The 18,911-nt window shown below is 40.7% G+C and overlaps 1 protein-coding gene across 1 annotated transcript in view; it reads right to left on the reverse strand.

Moving 5' to 3' along the window:
• The window catches only part of GALNTL6 (polypeptide N-acetylgalactosaminyltransferase like 6), a 1,035,585-nt gene that overhangs the window by 940,686 nt on the left and 75,988 nt on the right, over nucleotides 1-18,911 (reverse strand). Inside the window, exon 3 of the mRNA XM_030192221.1 lies at nucleotides 16,090-16,228. Coding sequence (XP_030048081.1) covers nucleotides 16,090-16,228 — 139 coding nt within the window. The remainder of the gene's footprint in view (nucleotides 1-16,089; nucleotides 16,229-18,911) is intronic.

An 18,911-nucleotide genomic window follows, 5' to 3' on the forward strand; every position in this document is an offset into this window, starting at 1 on the left:
CAGCGCCAATGTTTGGCACGCTGCTTGCTGAGCATTGGAGATGAAAAGTTAATGCCATATTTAGCCTGCCATTGCATGCTACTTGTAGTCAGAGCCCACAAGCATGTTGTTTTACTCACTCGCGGACTCTGAAAGGGCGAGAGCAAACTCAGGCACTAGTATGGCACTAATAGCCTCTAGCACCCACATTATTTCTGATCATTGGCCCATTAGGGATTTTTTTTTACTAAACTGCACTAGTGATTCCCGCACAGGAAAAGTGACACAGCCCATTCAAAATAAATGGGCTGCAGTGCATGTCCCACACCAGGAATCACTAACACAGTTTAGTAAAAGAGACCCTTAATCTAAATATATCCACACAAATACCTGCCTGTCACCATCAAGTAACCACTATAACTACAACCACAACTAACAGACCACTACTTGGAAACTTGGGCCTAGTAAATGTCAGATTAGCCAATAAAAAATTTCCTGTGATCCATGATGTTATCAATGAATACCACTTAGACATCTTGGAAATAACTGAGACCTGGATGGATGAAAGCAGAAGAGAACATTTGGCTGAACTATGCCCCACAGCATTCACCATCCTGCACCAACCAAGACAAGGGAAGCAGAATGGAATCTCCATCTCTCACCTGTCTGAGGGGCCCTTTTACTAAGCCGTGTAGGTGCCTGTGTGCACCAATTTGGAGTAACTGCATGGCTACTGCATAGCCCTTGTGGTAATTGACACACATCTGCTATGTGTGCTCAAAAAATAATTATCATTTTTTGACTCAGGCCAGCTATGCGCATCAAGTGGCATTCTACGCGTGTAGGTCATTACCGCCCGGTTAACGTGTGAGACCTTACTGCTAAGTCAATGGCTGGCAGTAAGGTCTCAGATCCAAAATGGATGCATGGCAATTTTTATTTTGCCGCACATCCATTTTCGTCAAAAATTTTTAAAAGGCCTTTTTTACAGGTGTACTGAAAAATGGATCTGCATGCGCCCAAAACCCACACCTACACTACCATAGGCCATTTTTCAGCGCACCTTAGTAAAAGGACCCCCAAATCAGAATGCTTCCTAATTCAGCTGGGAGATAAGAATTTATTGTGGTTGATAATCATCTACAGAGCACGTTCCAACAACACATATATGCAAAAACTGCTGAATTTGGTGAATTACCCTGAGCTACCCTAGGCTACTTATCATGGGAGACTTTAACCTACACACCAAAAACTCCAGACACCACCGCAGCTACCTTTCTTGATATGATGGCAGCTGTAGGATTTACTCAGGTATCAAATCTCCAACCCATGAAAAGGGTTATATGCTAGACGCGATGTTCTGCAAAGAGGTCTACATCTTTGAACACAAAGCTGGTTTCATCGAGATAACACCCTTATCATGCACTGATCATTTTCTAATCAAATTTTCTATTAAGGACTACATAAAACAGATGAGCCCAACCAAAATTTGGAAGGAAATTCGAGACATGAGAAATCTGATAACTTCCTAGAGGCCTTGTTCTTCCCCCATGTGGATGAAAAGATGATGACAGTGTCAGACAGGTTAATACCTGGAATGCAAGCTTAGCAATAGCATTAGAAAAAATGGTTCCTCTAAATAAGGTACTATGCTCTATGCACAAATGTTCCCCATAGTAATCTCCCCAGAACTATGGGTCCTTAAGTGTCAAGGATATAAAATTGAAAGAAAATGGTGAAAATCTCACGCAGATGAAAACAGGCTTAACTGTAAGAAACACATGGCAATGTACCAGCAGACCATAACAATAGCCAAAAAAACAATATTTCTCTCAACACATTGAACAATCTGCAAAATCAACCAAACAACTAATTCAAATATTAAACAAACCTTTGCAAACCTCATAGCAGAACTAGCCTTCCCAGTCACAACTAACCAGCAATGATTTTGCTACATATTTTGCCAACAATATATATATATGCTTGAGTTAATTAATTTACCACCCAGAAATAGATCCAGCACCTCACGATCATATCTGAACTTACACTACCCAGACTGTAATGGCCTTAAATACAAATCAATTTACGCCTCCAACTTTACATACATAGGCACTCAACTGTGGAATGCTCTACCCAAACAAGTAAAATCTACCTAAACTTTAGAAAAGTATTGAAATCAGTACTGTTTAAGAAGGCTTATTCCCCAGGTTCAACACAATCCGAATTAACTCTTACCATTAATATGATTCAAGGACACTAATTACCCGTTATTTTCATTTACCTATTGCTGTTTAATTGTTATTCTATCATACTCTCAATTGTATAATTGTACCTCTTGTACTGTAGCCTTATTACAGATTTATTGTAAGCCACTTTGAGCCTGCAATCAGTGGGAAAATGTGGGATATAAATGTAATAAATAAATGAATAAATAAAACAAACTCCATCAGGAAGTACAGACAGCCGCATTAAATTTCCTACCAGCTAATGAGAAAACACCTTCCCCTCCAGTATGCACAGCCATCTGGGACTCACTCAACCAGGTCACAGAGGGAAGTTCTTGAAAAAAATCCTGAAATGCCTACAGCTTACAACCTGCCCTCTTGACCCCTGCCCAGCAAAGACAGTACAAGTGAACATTGGCCTCATTGAAGCGGCCACTATAATTATTAATTCCTCTCTTGTGGAAGGGCAACTGCCAACAACAGTAAAAAGAGCCGTGATGCATCCCCTACTGAAAAAAGAGATCCCATGACCAGGACACGCTTGAAAACTACCAACCAGTCTCTAATATTCTTTTTCTGGCAAAACCTATAGAGCAGACAGTCTGCATTCAACTCAATGACTGACTAATTCAAAGTAATTGGTAGACCCATGTCAATCCTGATTCAGACCTGGATACGGTGTTGCTCGATTTCTCAGCAGTCTTCGACACTGTGGATCATAATATCATTACAAATTTGACAGAAACAGGTATCAGTGGCACAGTATTTACAATGGTTTAAATCCTATTTGTCAAACAAACAACAATCAGTTCTGTTCAGCAACAACACATTATTAACTTGGACACTGATCTGTGGGGTGCCACAGGGATCCATACTGTCTCCCATTTTATTTAATATCTACCTCAAGTCTCTGGCTAAGTAGCTTTGATCAATGGACACAAAATTCTATAACTATGCTGATGATATGGAACTACTCTTACCCCTTGAATCAGATCTACCCACTGCCTGTCTAACTGCAACTCAAGAATGGGCAAACAACAACAAACTCTGCCTGCATCCAAGTAAAACAGAAATTCTTTGGGTACCTAATACAAATACCTGACTTCAAATTACTTTTTGGGAAGTATGAACTCTCCGTATAATCACAGTTCAGGAATCTTGGGATACTGCTAGACTCATCAATCGTTCTGGTCCTACAAGTTCAAACAACCTTTAAAAATTATCTCTATCACTTGCGGAAGCATGAAATCTCTCTATATATATTGAAAAGACAAGTCTGACCACAGTGGTCCATGCAATGATAACATCACAACACTGTAATGCCCCTTACACTGGTAAAAAAAAAAAAAAAAAAAGTCAGCTCCAACTCATTCAGAATGCTGATGCACAACTGCAAGCAGTGTGACCACATCACACCCATCCTGTAAAAACTACACTGGCCACCAGTACCTTACAGGCCTAAATTTCAACATCCTCAGACAAAATGGGCCAGGGTACTTAAAGAATAAGTTAGACCTTTACACACCTTTGAGTCCTCTAAGGTCCTCTCAAGGAGCATCACTATTTGTATCCTCATAAAAAAAATGTATGATGTGATACCTGCCAGCTAGCCTTCTCAGGAGTAGCTCCCATGCTCTGGAATTTACTCCCAGAGGGGCTATGTCTAACTCAAGTCTACCTCTACATAAGGAAGCAGATGAAATCCTGGTTCTTCTCCCAAGCCTTTGATACATAGGGTGACTGACTATACACCACTCTGCACCTGAATTAGCTTGCTACACACACTCAACTTAGACCAGTTCCTTATATCTTGTTTAACTGTACAAATAACTTGTCTTGAGTTTAGCCACCCATCTATTTATCCCAACTGACTTCGCACCACCCATCTTGTCCCCATCTATATATATCTGTAATTGGTCCCTGGGCTACATGCTAAGTTGTATTGTAGAAAAGCATTAGTACAAGTGGAGAGGTAACCTAATGGTTAGTACAGTGGGCTGAGAACCCATGGAACTAGGTTCAATCCCACTGCAGCTCCTTGTGACTCTGGGCAGTCATTTAACCCTCCATTGCCCTAGGTACAATACTTAGGTTGTGAGCCAACTAGGGAAAAAAGAACATATCACATAAAATAAATATAAACCACTTTGTTTGTACCACAGAAAGTTGGTATATCAAATCCCATTTCCCACTGTATGTTATTTGAATATACTAATGCATGCTTATTATGTGTTTCATTAGTATGATGCTGACATATTATATCACAGTTCTTTGAATTTGAGAGCTGTTAAATGTGTATATTTTTTTTATATTGCTTCATGTTAGTCCTACATTTTATTGTTCTTTTTTTATACCATCTATTTTCAAGTTTACCTCATTTAGGAGGTCTTTTACTAAAGCTTAACTCACATTATCTGCAGCAGGGCCCATAGGAATAAAATGGGCCCTGTTGCAGATAACTAAAGCTAAGCTTTAGTAAAAGACCCACTTATTCTATTTAAGTTTGGTCATTTTTACTAATGTTATGCTGTTAACAAAATTGTAAGTTTTATGTTAAACTGTACCTGCTGTACACTTCCTTGGGTGAATCTCTTCATAAAGGTTTAATAAATTCCAATAAATAAATAAACAATATTGAAACAAATGAACAAACCTGGTGCAAACTCTCCATGGCTGACTATAAAGACTTTCAATGTCACCATTTCAGGTTTTATCAGAGTTTGCAGGGGAGTTAAAACTAGGATAGAAAGATGCCACATTATCTTCTGTTTGTTCACTGGCAACTCCTACTTCCCCTTCCCCTAGACTATTAGGGGCTCTTTTACCATTACGGCCCAGTTAACACGTGAGACTTTACCGCTAGGTCAGTGGGTGGCAGTAAGGTCTCAGGCCCAAAATGGACGCATGTCAATTTTTATTTTGCCGCATGTCCATTTTCAGCTAAAAAGAAAAGGTCTTTTTTGTAGGCACGCTGAAAAATGGACCTGCGTGAGTCCAATACACACGTCTACACCAGCGTAGGCCATTTTTCAGTGCACCTTTGTAAAAGGACCCCTTACTGCCTTTCTCCACATGCTCCAGGTTCTCCTGTGGCTTAAGTGTTGCCATTACTAAAGATAAGTGCTGCTTTTGATTTACCTCAAGCAGTTAAAGTGCAGTTAAGATATGTCTTTGTGAAATATGAGACAAAACAGAAAAAAAAAATGTTTAAAAAACCAAAAATCAAGTTTTCTAGAGAATATTTGGGTTGATCTATGAGGATTTGTGCCTCAGCCATTCTGTTGGATGAACATTGCAATATTATGTTCATATGGTGAGAGCAGCATTAATATCTGAGGATCCCCAGAAGAATGTAGATAGTACATCAAAGTGACTATTTTAAAGTGTGCTAAGATGAATAATGGTTAAAGGAATTGAACTTAGTTGATTGGAAGAATATATTGTTGTTTGGGACAAAATATATGTGATATTTCTCCATATTCGGTTTTTGTAATAGAATAGGCATTGATGCTGACTTCTCCTGTGTCAGCAACAATGGCACAGCCTGTTGCACAACTCCTGCAACACTTCTCTGCTCTTCTCCACTGCAGGGTAGTTGTGTGTCAGACTCTCTAAGGATAGGAGATGGTTCTGGTCCTTGCAGGTTCTTTGTGTCCCCTTTAATTTACCTCTTTTTCCCTTGCCCTTAATTGTTCTGTTTACCTGTCTTATCTAGATTGTAAGCTCTTTGAGCAGGGACTGTCTTTTGTGTATGGTGTACAGCACTCCGTATGCCTTGTAGCGCTATAGAAATGATAAGTAGTAGTAGTAGTAATTAACTTCCAGGATTCCAGCTCAGAATTTGAACATTAAACAGAACAAATATAATAATCACCCAACAGCACTCCTCTTAGTAGGAGCAAAATACCCCAGTGGAAACAAGACAGAGGTAGAGCAGCTGTTCACATCAGGTAATGGCAGCTGGAGTGGCACTAGCAAAAATGCAGCAGGTCAGTAACACTAAAAAAAGAAAGCAGGCTGGTCAGAAACCAGTGAATGAGGCTGGCAGGACAGTCTCTGTAACTCCAGCAGCCTAGAAGCACAGAGTTGCAGTTAAAGGAGAGGTGTTCTCTTGTTTTTGTTTGTGGTGCAAAAAGAACCCATTGGAATTAAGACATCATGCCAGGCAGCAACAGGGAATGTGCAGCAGGCAAGGCAAACAATGATGGTGGCTACAGCTCCTGAAACAGTGATACTCAGAGAAAGAGTTCTTCTCTTTATTGTTTTTTATATGTTGTATTCAGAGCAGCACCCCCAGGAAAAATTAGACTGGGCAGCAGGGGACTGCTGTGGTAACTAGCAAAATCACAGCACAACACGGAGGGCAAAATTATGGCTTCATATAAGTACTTGGGACGGGGGAGGGGAGGGGATGCCAGGTGCACTGGGCCACCAGGAATCAGAAGTGCCTCAGATAAAGAGGTCTGTGGAACTTCCAGTTTGGGCCAGTGGCCCAAGTGGCACCTTATAGACATGAGTTTTCAAACACCAGAGTACACTTTATCAGATAAGGCTAAACAGCAGCTAGTGTCCCAAATTATAATATCTGAGCCCTTTTATCAGGTGACTATCCTGCTTATAATCGAAAGAGAAAAATGCCTATATTGTGACCCAAATCGGGAGATAGACGTTTATCTCCCCAAAACGAATAAAGCGGTATAATCAAAAGCCGAATTTGGACGTTTTCAACTGCACTCCGTCGTGGATGCGGACAACGTTGATGGGGGCGTGTCGAAGGCGTGGTGAAGGCGGGACTGGGGCGTGGTTATCTGCCGATCAGAGATGGGCGCCTTTCGCCGATAATGGAAAAAAAATATGCGTTTTTAGCGAGAATTTAGGGCACTTTTCCTGGACCCTGTTTTTCCACGAATAAGGCCCCAAAAAGTGCCCTAAATGACCAGATGACCACTAGAGGGAATCGGGGATGACCTCCCCTGACTCCCCCAGTGGTCACGAACCCCCTCCCACCACAAAATATGCCATTGCACAACTTTTTATTTTCACCCTCAAATGTCATACCCACCTCCCTGGCAGCAGTATGCAGGTCACTGGAGCAGTGGACTTCAGGCAGGTGGACCTAGGCTCATCCCCCCCCCCCCACCTGTTACACTTGTGCTGGTAAATGGGAGCCCTCCAACCGCCCCCCAAACCCACTGTACCCACGTGTAGGTGCCCCCCTTCACCCCTTAGGGCTATAGTAATGGTGTAGACTTGTGGGCAGTGGGTTTTGAGGGGGATTTGGGGGGCTCAACACCCAAGGGAAGGGTGCTATGCACCTGGGAGCTGTTTTACCTTTTTTTTTTTTTTTTGTAAAAGTGCCCCCTAGGGTGCCCGGTTGGTGTCCTGGCATGTGAGGTGGACCGGTGCAGTACGAATCCTGGCCCCTCCCACGAATAAATGTCTTGGAGTTATTCGTTTTTGAGCTGGGCGTTTTCGGTTTCCATTATCGCTGAAAAACAAAAACGCCCAGCTCAAAAAAAGATAAACGTCCATGTTTTTTCGAAAATACGATTCGGTCCGCCCCTTCACGGACCCGTTCTCGGAGATAAACGCCCATGGAGATAGGCGTTTCTGTTCGATTATGCCCCTCCATATCTATATCTATCAATCTCTATCTATTTGTATATCTCTAGCATTAGCATGCGCTAATTTTTAGCGCATGATAAAAAGTGAACCTACAGCACAGCTTAGTAAACAGGGCCCTTATTTATTTATTTATTCATAAAAATTTGTATACCCTTTCCTTAGCAAAATCCAATCAAGATGGTTCACAGCTCTAAACATAATACAATGACATAGAAAAAATAAATCAGAAAATGAAAAATAAGACATTACGGCTAACCAAATAAAAAAGAAAAAAAAAACCCAAGTAAAACAAGTAAAGGACCTAATTAGGTCCCTTACAAAAATAGATACGTCTCTCATCCACTGGAAAAAGGAAAGACAAATGTTTTCTACCTTTTCTAAACTATGATAATGTCAATCCACTCTATAGCTATTTCATTCCTCTGCAGCTGTTATCTGAAAGGCTTTTTTTCTCCACTTTTCATGCTTAAGTCTTACCTGGTAGAAAAAAGTGATTATCTGATCAAATCCTCTTCAGAAGATAAAGAGAAAGGGCTCGATATTCAAAGGATCTATGCTCCTAACTTTGAAAGTTATGCTCATAAGTTGGCCTCTGAAAATTCACTAGAATATTTATGTGTGTGTTTTTTTTTTAAAGAATTCAGTCTCTTAAAGACACTTATAACTCTGAAGACTGTGTGTCAGCCATATACCATTTATACTCAACTTTTACAGACAAAATGTCACAGAAATGACTTCCACTTCAACTTCAATATCAGTTATGTATCAATCAGTTAGTATCTTTCACTTTTCTGTAATTTTTGTATATCTTAGAACTTAGTTATTTTTCTTTAACTCCTCTGTTTACTCAGCCATGCTAGCAGCTGCCGGTGCACTAATGCCGACACAGCCCATTCACTTTGGAGGGTAAATTTGTTTCCCATTTCTCTCATTATAGGTTATGAATGAATCTACTGGATCCAGGACTGACTTTCAAGTAATTGTGTCTGTATTTGTGATGTGTGTGTGTGTGGTTATTTTATGAATGTGTCTTCACCGGCATCACTGCTTTCTTGCAGTGGGCACCAGTGTTGATAGTTAGCAGGTTCTCACTCCAGATGAAGTTGTCTCTATGCTCTCTTTGGAGCCCTTTTTCTAAGCAATGGTAAGGACACCATGGGCTTACTACACGCCAATCCGGAACTACCATCAGACTACTGCACGAGCCCTGTGGTAGTTCCCACCCTTAGAGTGTGCCATTTTCGGCGCTACAAAAATATGTCCTATTTTTGTAGTGTCAAAACTTAACTGGCGGGTTAGCACAGGAGTACTTATTGCTAGCTCAATGGGTGGTGGTAAGGGCTCCCCACCAAAACAGCCGTGTGGTAAGTGGTTCACTTACCACACAGCCATTAATTTTCCCAAAAATGGACAACCTTTTAATCACTATGGAAAAAGGAAGCCTTAACACATGTCAAAAACATGCATTGATGCAATCGCAGGCCCCCTTTAATGGTAGCTTAGTAAAAGTACCCCTTGATGCTTCTGGATTCAAGAATCAGAAGCAGGTACCATTACCCACGATCTAACTCAAATAAATCAAGAAGAGAAACCATCTCCTTATCCTTATGTGTATGTCCTTACTCTCTGTGTTCTTGTTTTCTTCTTTGTTTTGTGAAGCTTACTAATTAAAACAAAAGGTAATTGATCAGACCTGCCTAAAATCTGGCCTTTCTCAGTTTATAGTTTACAGTTTATTAAGACTTTCTAGTATACTGTCCTTACTGACAAGCAGAACAGGGCAGTGAACAATCTATAAATTAACAAAAAAGTTGGTTTATTAGAAACTATTGATATCAAACAATAACAATGAAAAAAAGAGTTCAAAAATGAAAATACATTTCCGAGGGATAAACAGCCGAGAGAGAGAGAGAGAGAGAGAGAGAGAGAGAGTAGCACTGTCACCAAAGTGCTCAAGATTCAAAAACTATGCTCGAATAACCACCTTTTTACTAAGGTGTGCCAGCGCTTTTAGCACGCACTAAAAATTAGCGCATGGAGAACCAAGTATGCAGGAGGAATCTTCGATTAAGAAATTTCCCCAGGAAACCGGGGGTTTCTGCTCAGGAAATGTTTTAAAATATTTAACTGAGACTCTTTGTGTTCCCAAAGATTCAATGCCCCCTGCCTCTAGGGTATTCTATCTTCCTCCATTTAAGAAAAATGTAGTAGAAGGAGAGATGAATCATTTGTCACCGATTGCAGAGGATAGTCCAAATCTAACGGCTTTTCTTGAATCATCCAAAAAGGATCCTGTAATTCCAGCCATGCTGGCTGCTACCATGGCACCGGATTATTTATTTTTTTTTTAGAGACTGGCTTTTGAGGCTTTATTTTTGACATAGCGACACTACGTTTTCCACTCTGAAAGTTCAAATGTTTCCAGATGTGGCCAAAATTACTCAGATACATCATAAGCAATTCCTACTTGAGACTTAGGGTTTTGGCCATGGGGGCTCTTTTCCTGTTGAAGTTTCCTTGCAAGTGTTTAGTTAAATATAAGCCTGAGAATTATATATTTTTAAATCCTTCTCAATTAGTGATGTTTCTCAGTAACAAAACAGTGGACCAGGGACAAGTTGTTGCTGTTCCTTCTTCTTCTTCTTCCTCAGAGGGTCAGGGTGTTTAGATCTAAACTTCTTTCTCTAGTTAATTGATTATTTATCTGCACTCTAGGATATTATTGCTTCTTAATTTTAAGCTTATTTCTACTATATGGTTTGATCTCTTGTCCTTCTCTAATAATTGTGAACTTTAGCAGAAGAAAGGAGATGTTGATGTCCTTCTACAAGTCATTCTTGAGGCCCCACTTGGAGCACTGTGTTCAGTTTTGGAGGACATACCTTGCTAAAGATGTAAAAAGACTGGAATTGATGCAAAGAAAAGGTACAAAAATGGTATGGGATTTGCATTGCAAACCGTACAAGGAGAGACTTGCCGACATGAACATGTATATCCTGGAGGAAAGGAGAAACAGGGGTGACATGATACAGATGTTCAAATATTTGAAAGGTATTAATCCGCAAACAAACCTTTTCTGGAGATGGGAAGGTGGTAGAACCGTTTCTGTCTCTATAACATCAGCAGAATCCATCCCTTCATCTCTGAGCACTCTACCAGAACCCTTATCCACACTCTTATCACCTCTTGTCTTGATTATTGTAACCTGCTTCTCACCAGCCTCCCTCTTAGTCATCTCTCTCCTCTTCAATCAGTCCAAAACTCTGCTGCGCGACTCATTTTCCACCAAAGTCGCTATGCTAACATTAGCCCTCTCCTTAAGTCACTTCACTGGCTCCCTATCCATTTCCACATTCAATTCAAACTTCTCTTATTGACCTATAAGTGCATTCACTGTGCCGCTCCCCAGTACCTCTCCACTCTTGTCTCTCCATGCGCCCCCTCTCGGGTACTCCGTTCTGTGGATAAATCTCTCTTATCTGTCCCCTTCTCCTCTACTGCTAATTCCAGACTCCGTTCCTTTTATCTTGCTGCACCACTTGCCTGGAATAGACTACCCGAGCCTGTACGTCTAGCCCCGCCTTTGGCCGTTTTCAAGTTCAAACTTAAAGCCCAGGTCTTTACCACTGCTTTTGACTCCTAACCACTACTCACTTGCCCTGTCCTTTTATCCTCACCTCTTTATTCCCTTACCCTTATTGTTCTGTCTGTTTACCTGTCTTATCTAGATTGTAAGCTCTTTGAGCAGGGACTGTCTTTTTTTGTATGGTGTACAGTGCTGTGTATGCCTTGTAGCGCTATAGAAATGATAAGTAGTAGCCTAGGCGGTCGGTGGCCCAACAGTTTGGGGAGGCTAAAGGGGGCAGGGTTAGGGGTGGAGCTTAAATCCATAATTGTCTGATAACACACATACAAAATAAATAAATAAAAATAAAAGTCACAATACATTTTATTAAATTTAGATATTAGATATGTATCATATGTCGAAGAATAAAGTGGTTTCTCAAAGCATATACTAACCACAATCGCTCAACTACAAAACACTATGCACAACTTTGTGCAAAAACACACTCAGAACCTTACTGTACCATAAATTTACACTGGGCAGAACCTTATACACCAATATACCACCCATACGGAAAATGCAGACTGTCAACAATATGAAACAAGGATTATAATATCACAATTCTCATGTAGAGCCACAAAACATCCTAATTCATGTTTAATGTGGGATAAAATGCCATACATAAGTAAATAAATATAAACATTTAATGTTGAGCACCTGATTCTCAAAGAGGACATATTCCAAACACTATAATGAAAATAAAATGATCTTTTCTACCTTTGTTGTCTGGTGACTTTGTTTTTCTGATCATGCTGGCCCAGTATCCGATTCCGCTGCTATCTGTCCTCTTAACTCCGTTTCCAGGGCTTCCTTTCCATTTATTTCTTTACTTTCTACCTTTCTTCTTCATTTCTTGTCCTCGCTCCCCTGCTCCCCCTCCAGCCATCCATACCCACCCATTGATTCTCTCCTCTCCCCTGCTCCTCCTCCAGCCATCCAAACCCACCCACCCATTGATTCTTTCTCTCCTCTCCTCTCTGTTCCCGGGCAGATTTTCTAACAGGAGCTGCTCATCCAATCAGTGAGCTCTATTTGAATGCAGATTAACATACAGACACTCTAATGGGAATTTTTAGTCAAAAACACTAGCTAAAGCCTTCGTTTTTGGATCAAAGTTCACATTTTTGATCAGAGCCATGCCCTGACATTAAGGCTGTAAACATTTCCAACAATGTTTACCCATAAATATGCAAATGAGAACCTCCCAAAAACGGACTAATTTGCATATGGCTTTAGCAAATTTGAGTACATAGCATACCAATCCCACTTCCTAGCACCTAAATTCTGCAATTATATTTAATGCAAATACTTTTAAAACTTATTTTTAGCACTTTTAAAATTTCAGGGGTCAGTGCAAGTCTCTTTGGTGTGAACTGCTCATGTGCAGAAATTCATGATCCTAGTTAAATATCTCCCTAGCAACCCAGGACACCTCCAGCCAACCCCCCTGCTCTGCTCTCCCAGCAGTAAGATAATCAAATTACAACTGGTTATACACAAGGCTAGAGACAGCTTTCACTGAAGCTGCTGCTATTTAACCCCCTCCCCCCCACCCCAGAGCAGCAGGACTGGCAGGAGAACTACTACTAATACTATTTAGCATTTCTATAGAAACAGCTGATCCATCCTGCTGTGGCTGGGGAGGCATAGCCTCCCCAAGCCTCTTATACTGGGCGCCTATGAGTAGTAGTTGTAGAACTAGAAAACATGAATTGAAGTTGAAGGGGGGAAGACTCAGGAGTAATGTCAGGAAGTATGTTTTCACAGAAAGGGTGGTAGATACTTGGAATGCCCTCCCATGGGAGGTGGTGGAGATGAAAACAGTAATGGAATTCAAACATGCGTGGGATAAACACAAAGGAATCCTGTTTAGAAGGAATGGATCTAATGAATATTAGCAGAGATTGGGTGGCAACGCCGGTAATTGGAAAGCAAAACCAGTGATGAGCAGACTTCTACGGTCTACACCCTGATTGTAATTGAATAGATAGGGATGGGCTGGAGTGTAAATTTTAAGGGGCTTCGATGTTACCTTCAGAACTTTTAGTACAAGAACAGTGCTGGACAGACTTCTATGGTCTGTGCCCTTGAGAATGGCAAGGACAAATCAAACTCGGGTATACGTATAAAGTATCACATACCATGTAAAATGAGTTTATCTTGTTGGGCAGACTGGATGGACCATTCAGGTCTTTATCTGCCATCATTTTCTATATTACTATATGTTACTATGTTTAGGAATAGTACGCTATTAGATTTATAGATACTTATTTCTGTAAATTCCGTTCCTTTCCTATTTCAAGGTATGTTCTTGATTTATATTTTGTAAACTTAATAAAAATTAAAGTTAAAAAAAATCTATAATTAACCTTAAATTAGCCCTTTTTGTAAAGTCTAAATTAGTCTTTTATATTTTACTAAATAAAGGTTTCAAAATTGCTTCCACCAGCTATTCTTTCATATCACCCAGCTCTTTCAGCCTTGTTCTATCAAATTATTGCATTCACAACACATATAGCATTGAATTTTCCCTGAATGTCCCTCTTTTATCAACAAACCTTTCATCCAGGTTCTCACAGCATGCCATCCAGTCTCCAAATGCCTCCAACACATCTTTTACAGCTACCTCAGTGTTCTGCTTCTCAGTGTTCTAAAACTGCCACATACGAGCTCCCTAGAGGCTTCTGTTACAGCACTTATCTCTACAACACACAATTATTTTTTATATAAGCAATAACTATTTATAGGTTTTCTAAACCTTTCCTCATACACTCATCCTGTTTCACCCCTCACATTCACTCATGTACTCCTATTTTAGTCAGTACATAATGCTGCTCAAGAATAAATTCCCCCTCCCTAGTGGTCATAATGCAAAGTTGTTGTCAAAAAAATTACTAAAAGATATCTTACCTTAGAAGGCATCAAGGGGCCCTTTTACTAAGCCATGTAGGAGCCTACGTGTGCCCAACATGCATCAATTTGGAGTTACCACTCGGCTACCATGTGGCCCTTGCGGTAATTTCATTTTTGATGTGCGTCCGCTACATGCATCAATTTGGAGTTACCACTCGGCTACCATGTGGCCCTTGCGGTTATTTCATTTTTGATGTGCGTCCGCTACATGCGCTGGAAAATAATTTTTACTTTCTGGCACATGGCAGCAACTGGGTGGTAATCGTCATTCTGCACAGAAAGATGATTACTGCACGGCTATAGCATGAGACCTTACCCTAAGTCAATGGCTGGTGGTAAGGTCTCAGAGCCAAAATGGACACGCGCCAATTTTTATTTTGCCGCACATCCATTTTCGCCCCTTTTTTATAGGCATGCTGAAAAACGGATCTGTGCACGCCCAAAACACGCACCTACACTACTGCAGCCCATTTTGGGTGCACCTCAGTAAAAGGGCTCTCAAACATTTCTCTTTGTTGCTATTCAGTGGGACAGATGCCACAAAAGGAAAGACCAACACACCTCTAACTGTTTTCAAGAAACAGCTGAAAACATATTTGCTTTTTTTTTCAAGCATTTTCATCTTAAAATCTCGATACAAAAATTTCAAATTGTAGAAAATGGGGCAGATTGTATTGTTGTTTGTTTTAGTAATGTGTGTTTTATTGTAATTCTCCTAAGTAATGGGCAGGCTACATATGTGAGAGATAAGTAAAATAAATAAGACACAAGTCTTTCCTGTATATCATACCAGGAGACTTAGCTACAGCCCATAAACATAACCCCCAAAAGAATCTCCTAGAAGGGGTTAAACAGTACCAGCCTTATAACATATATCAGTGGTGGTTGCTGACATATGGAACCACAAAAAGAATCAAAGAGAGCTCTCATATATGCCACAGATATCTCCTTCAACGGGCTAAAAGGTACCAGCCTCATAAAATGGGCAAAAAGGTCTGTGTTGTTGACACTGTGGCTCTCAATTTGATATATTCATTTGATATATTGCCTTTTTTTGAGCTTGCATTGAGGTGGTTTACATACAGTTGTACAGGTACTTATACTGTCCCTAATGGGCTCACAATCTAAGTAGTATATTGTACCTGGGACAATGGAGGGCTCAGGGGCCCTTTTACTAAGCTGTGGTAAAAGGGGACCTGTGCTAGCGGCAGTGGCCATTTTTGCCACATGTTAAGGGCGCTTTTGCTGCAGTAGATAAAAATGGCCAAAAATGAAATAACCATGTGGTAAGTTCTCACTTGCTGTGCAGCCATTTTGGAAGGAGAGCACTAGCGGTGAGGGATTCCATGCTAACCCGCCGGGTAACCTCCTGCATAAATATTTTCAAATATTTCTGCTAGTGCCAGAAATGCCGTGTGCTGGGTTGGAACTACCTGCCAGCACCCACATTGGTCCGGTAGTAGTTCTGGATTGCTGTACAGCAAGCCCACAGTGGGCTTACTGCTGCCCCTTGGTGACTTGCCTTGGGTCACACAGAGTTGCAGAAGGAATTGAACCCAGTTCCCCAGGATCTCAACCCACTGCTGACCTTTAAGCAGCAGAAGGAATTGAACCCAGTTCCCCAATTCCACAGCCCACTGCACTAACCATTAGGCCACTCTTCAACCTAGAGATATATGCAAACATGAGAAGAACAATACCAATCAAGCTTCTTGAACTTACTTAGGATGTCGAATATCTGGCAGTGACCGATCTAGAGCTATGTTATTGCTCACAAAGATGTTGAAGCCATTCTCCCTATAGGCAGTATCATCATGGTCTTCATCTGAGAGAGGGTATGGTTTGCCATGCTCGCCTTTCCCTGAAAAAAAAAATGCTTCATTAATCTCCAGAGTAAACAGCAGTCAGAAGCACTGATTGCACCAATCTGTTAAAATGAGCTATTAATGACCAGACCCCTAGCAATCTTAATATTTCCATGATAGTAAGTAATTAATAGTGCCTGGAGCAGCTGGCATAATTGTGAGAAAAACATTAGTTCTGATTTGTTAGATGAGGGAAGACGATAGCATTGTGGCCGATCATAACAAAGGAAATATAATTATCAGATAATGTCCATTCCCAAAGTCACTATTGTTGTCTGAGATGGGAATTAAACAATCATAGAAATTTGAATGATTTGGTAATTAGTTTTTAAAATACATTATTAATGTCATCTAAAGCCCACTGAAACTGCATAATGATTTGCCTACTGTGCTGTTCCATTTTTTTAAAAACCACTTTGGATGGATATATGCAGGACATAACTTAATGTATATGAAAATCAGATGGATATATCTGTTTTAGGATCCTTGCTAGAGGATTATGTCTTTTTCTCTACCTACTTTCAAGCAGCTGGAAGCAAAGGCTAGAGAGCCTATGAAAACTCCCTGTGATCCTAAATTTGGCTGTCTTGATTCTCTTCTAGCATAAACGCTCTCCTTCCCCGTATCTTCTCCAGAGGCTTGTTGCTGGCACCAGCTCTGGAACAGCTGCTTTGATTTCTTCCAGAATCTCATGACTCTTAGTGTTATCTGCAAAAGTACCTGAACTTCAGCACAAGAATAGCGTGAGTTTCTCACAAATAGTCTAGCCACCACGAGGGTAATTCCATAAGGATATGCCAAGGTTTAGGTGTTAGAAGAGCACCAATTTGAAGTACATTCTATAAAGAAAAGGAGACACCTAGATTTCTTTATAGAATACTAGCTTAAGTCATCTTATAGGCACCTACATTGTAGGTACAGGCATTTACATCAGCCATAGAACTGGTGTAAATGTTTATGCCTAGTTTGCAAAAGAACATATAGATGATAAGTTTGTATAATCAATCCCTCAGATTCTATATAGCGTGCCTAGAGATCTGTGCCGAAATCCAGTCATGTCAATCTTTTAAGACATAATATGCATTTAGTTCTCTTCTGAAATGGGAACAACACGTGTAACTTAATTGGCTTAACAAGCTAATTAGCATTGATAACAGCTTTTAACAAGCCATAATAAGCACAAATTGGTAATCATTAGAATTTACACGTGCAACTCACTAAAAATATTCTGTAATGAGTGGAGGAGTGGCCTAGTGGTTAGGGTGGTGGACTTTGGTTCTGGGGAACTGAGGAACTGAGTTCAATTCCCAGTTCAGACACAGGCACTTAAACCTCTATTGCCCCATGTAAGCCACATTGAGCCTGCCATGAGTGGGAAAGCACAGGGTATACAAATGTAACAACAACAAAAAACTGCGCCTAAATTCTAATGTGTGCAGTTGAAAAGGGACATGGCTATGGGCATGGAATGGAAATGGAAAATTTTAAGCACATAGTTAAATGGTCCAGTGTGTGCAAATCTATGTGAAGATTTACGCCACGTTTTCATTGTTATACATGGAGGTATGTCGTTTTAGGCACTGGGATATCAACTAAGCATATTCTATATACCGTGCCTAAATCTAGGCACCACTTATAGAATACCCTTAGGTGGAATTATTTACCACACAGATTTTTTAGGTAGCCCTATGTGTATAAGTGTGCACCTGGCCCACATTGTATGCAAACTCCACCCATGTGAAATCCACCAGCACAGTCTGCTCCATCCCATCTTGGCATATACTTATAGAATACTGTGTGGCTGGATCATGGTCATATACGTGTATATGAACACATGCATGTAAATGATTAGAATAGTGGCATTTAGGCACATTCTTTCCACCTAAAACAGCTGGTTTAGATATGGCACCTACTGAAGGCCTCTGGAAAATGTGAGTGGATGAATAACAAACTGGGTGGGGACACTCCCAGCTTGGAGGAGAAGGTGAAGATAGAATGATAGAGACTGAGTTTAAAACTGCCTGAGATACTGCTGGGTATGTACTGGGTAAACACAATTTGTGAGAGCTGAGGGAGAGAAGGAGTGTTGGAGATGCAGACTTAATATTAATTACATAACCCACCCTGAGAGCTGCTGAGTAGCCAGACTGGTTACATCGTTGGACAGTGGACTACTCATGTCATTAACCAAGGGCTCCCTTAAATCAGAGCACCAGTGTCTCTCTCTGGTTATCTTCCTAGTTCTCACATTAGCATTTGTTTATTTGTGCCAAAGAGACTCTTGCTTAAAAAATAGTGCCTCTTACAGTCTCCCAACTGTGAAACTCACTTTCCCTTTAAGTGCTCTAGTCCTGAGACTACAGTGCCTTCGAGTAGTGTGTATGCTTGGAAAAGTCTGACCCGATGATATACCTATTCTGCTGAGGCAATATAGGGAGCTAGATATGCAGCATGTGAAAGCCGTTATAGGCAGCCAACTCTGGAATGCCTTACCAAGACCCATTCGAACAGTTAGCGACCATCTACCCTTCCGGAATTTGCTAAAAACTTACCTCTTCAAACAAGCCTACCCAAATGACCAGACTTAACCTATGAACCCACTCTACACCACTCCTACCTCTCCTACCCCTACATCCCCTGCCTATTTCACCTATCTCAACCTATTTCCTAACAACCACA

Source organism: Microcaecilia unicolor, chromosome 2 (assembly GCF_901765095.1).
Source record: "Microcaecilia unicolor chromosome 2, aMicUni1.1, whole genome shotgun sequence".
NCBI lineage: Eukaryota > Metazoa > Chordata > Amphibia > Gymnophiona > Siphonopidae > Microcaecilia > Microcaecilia unicolor.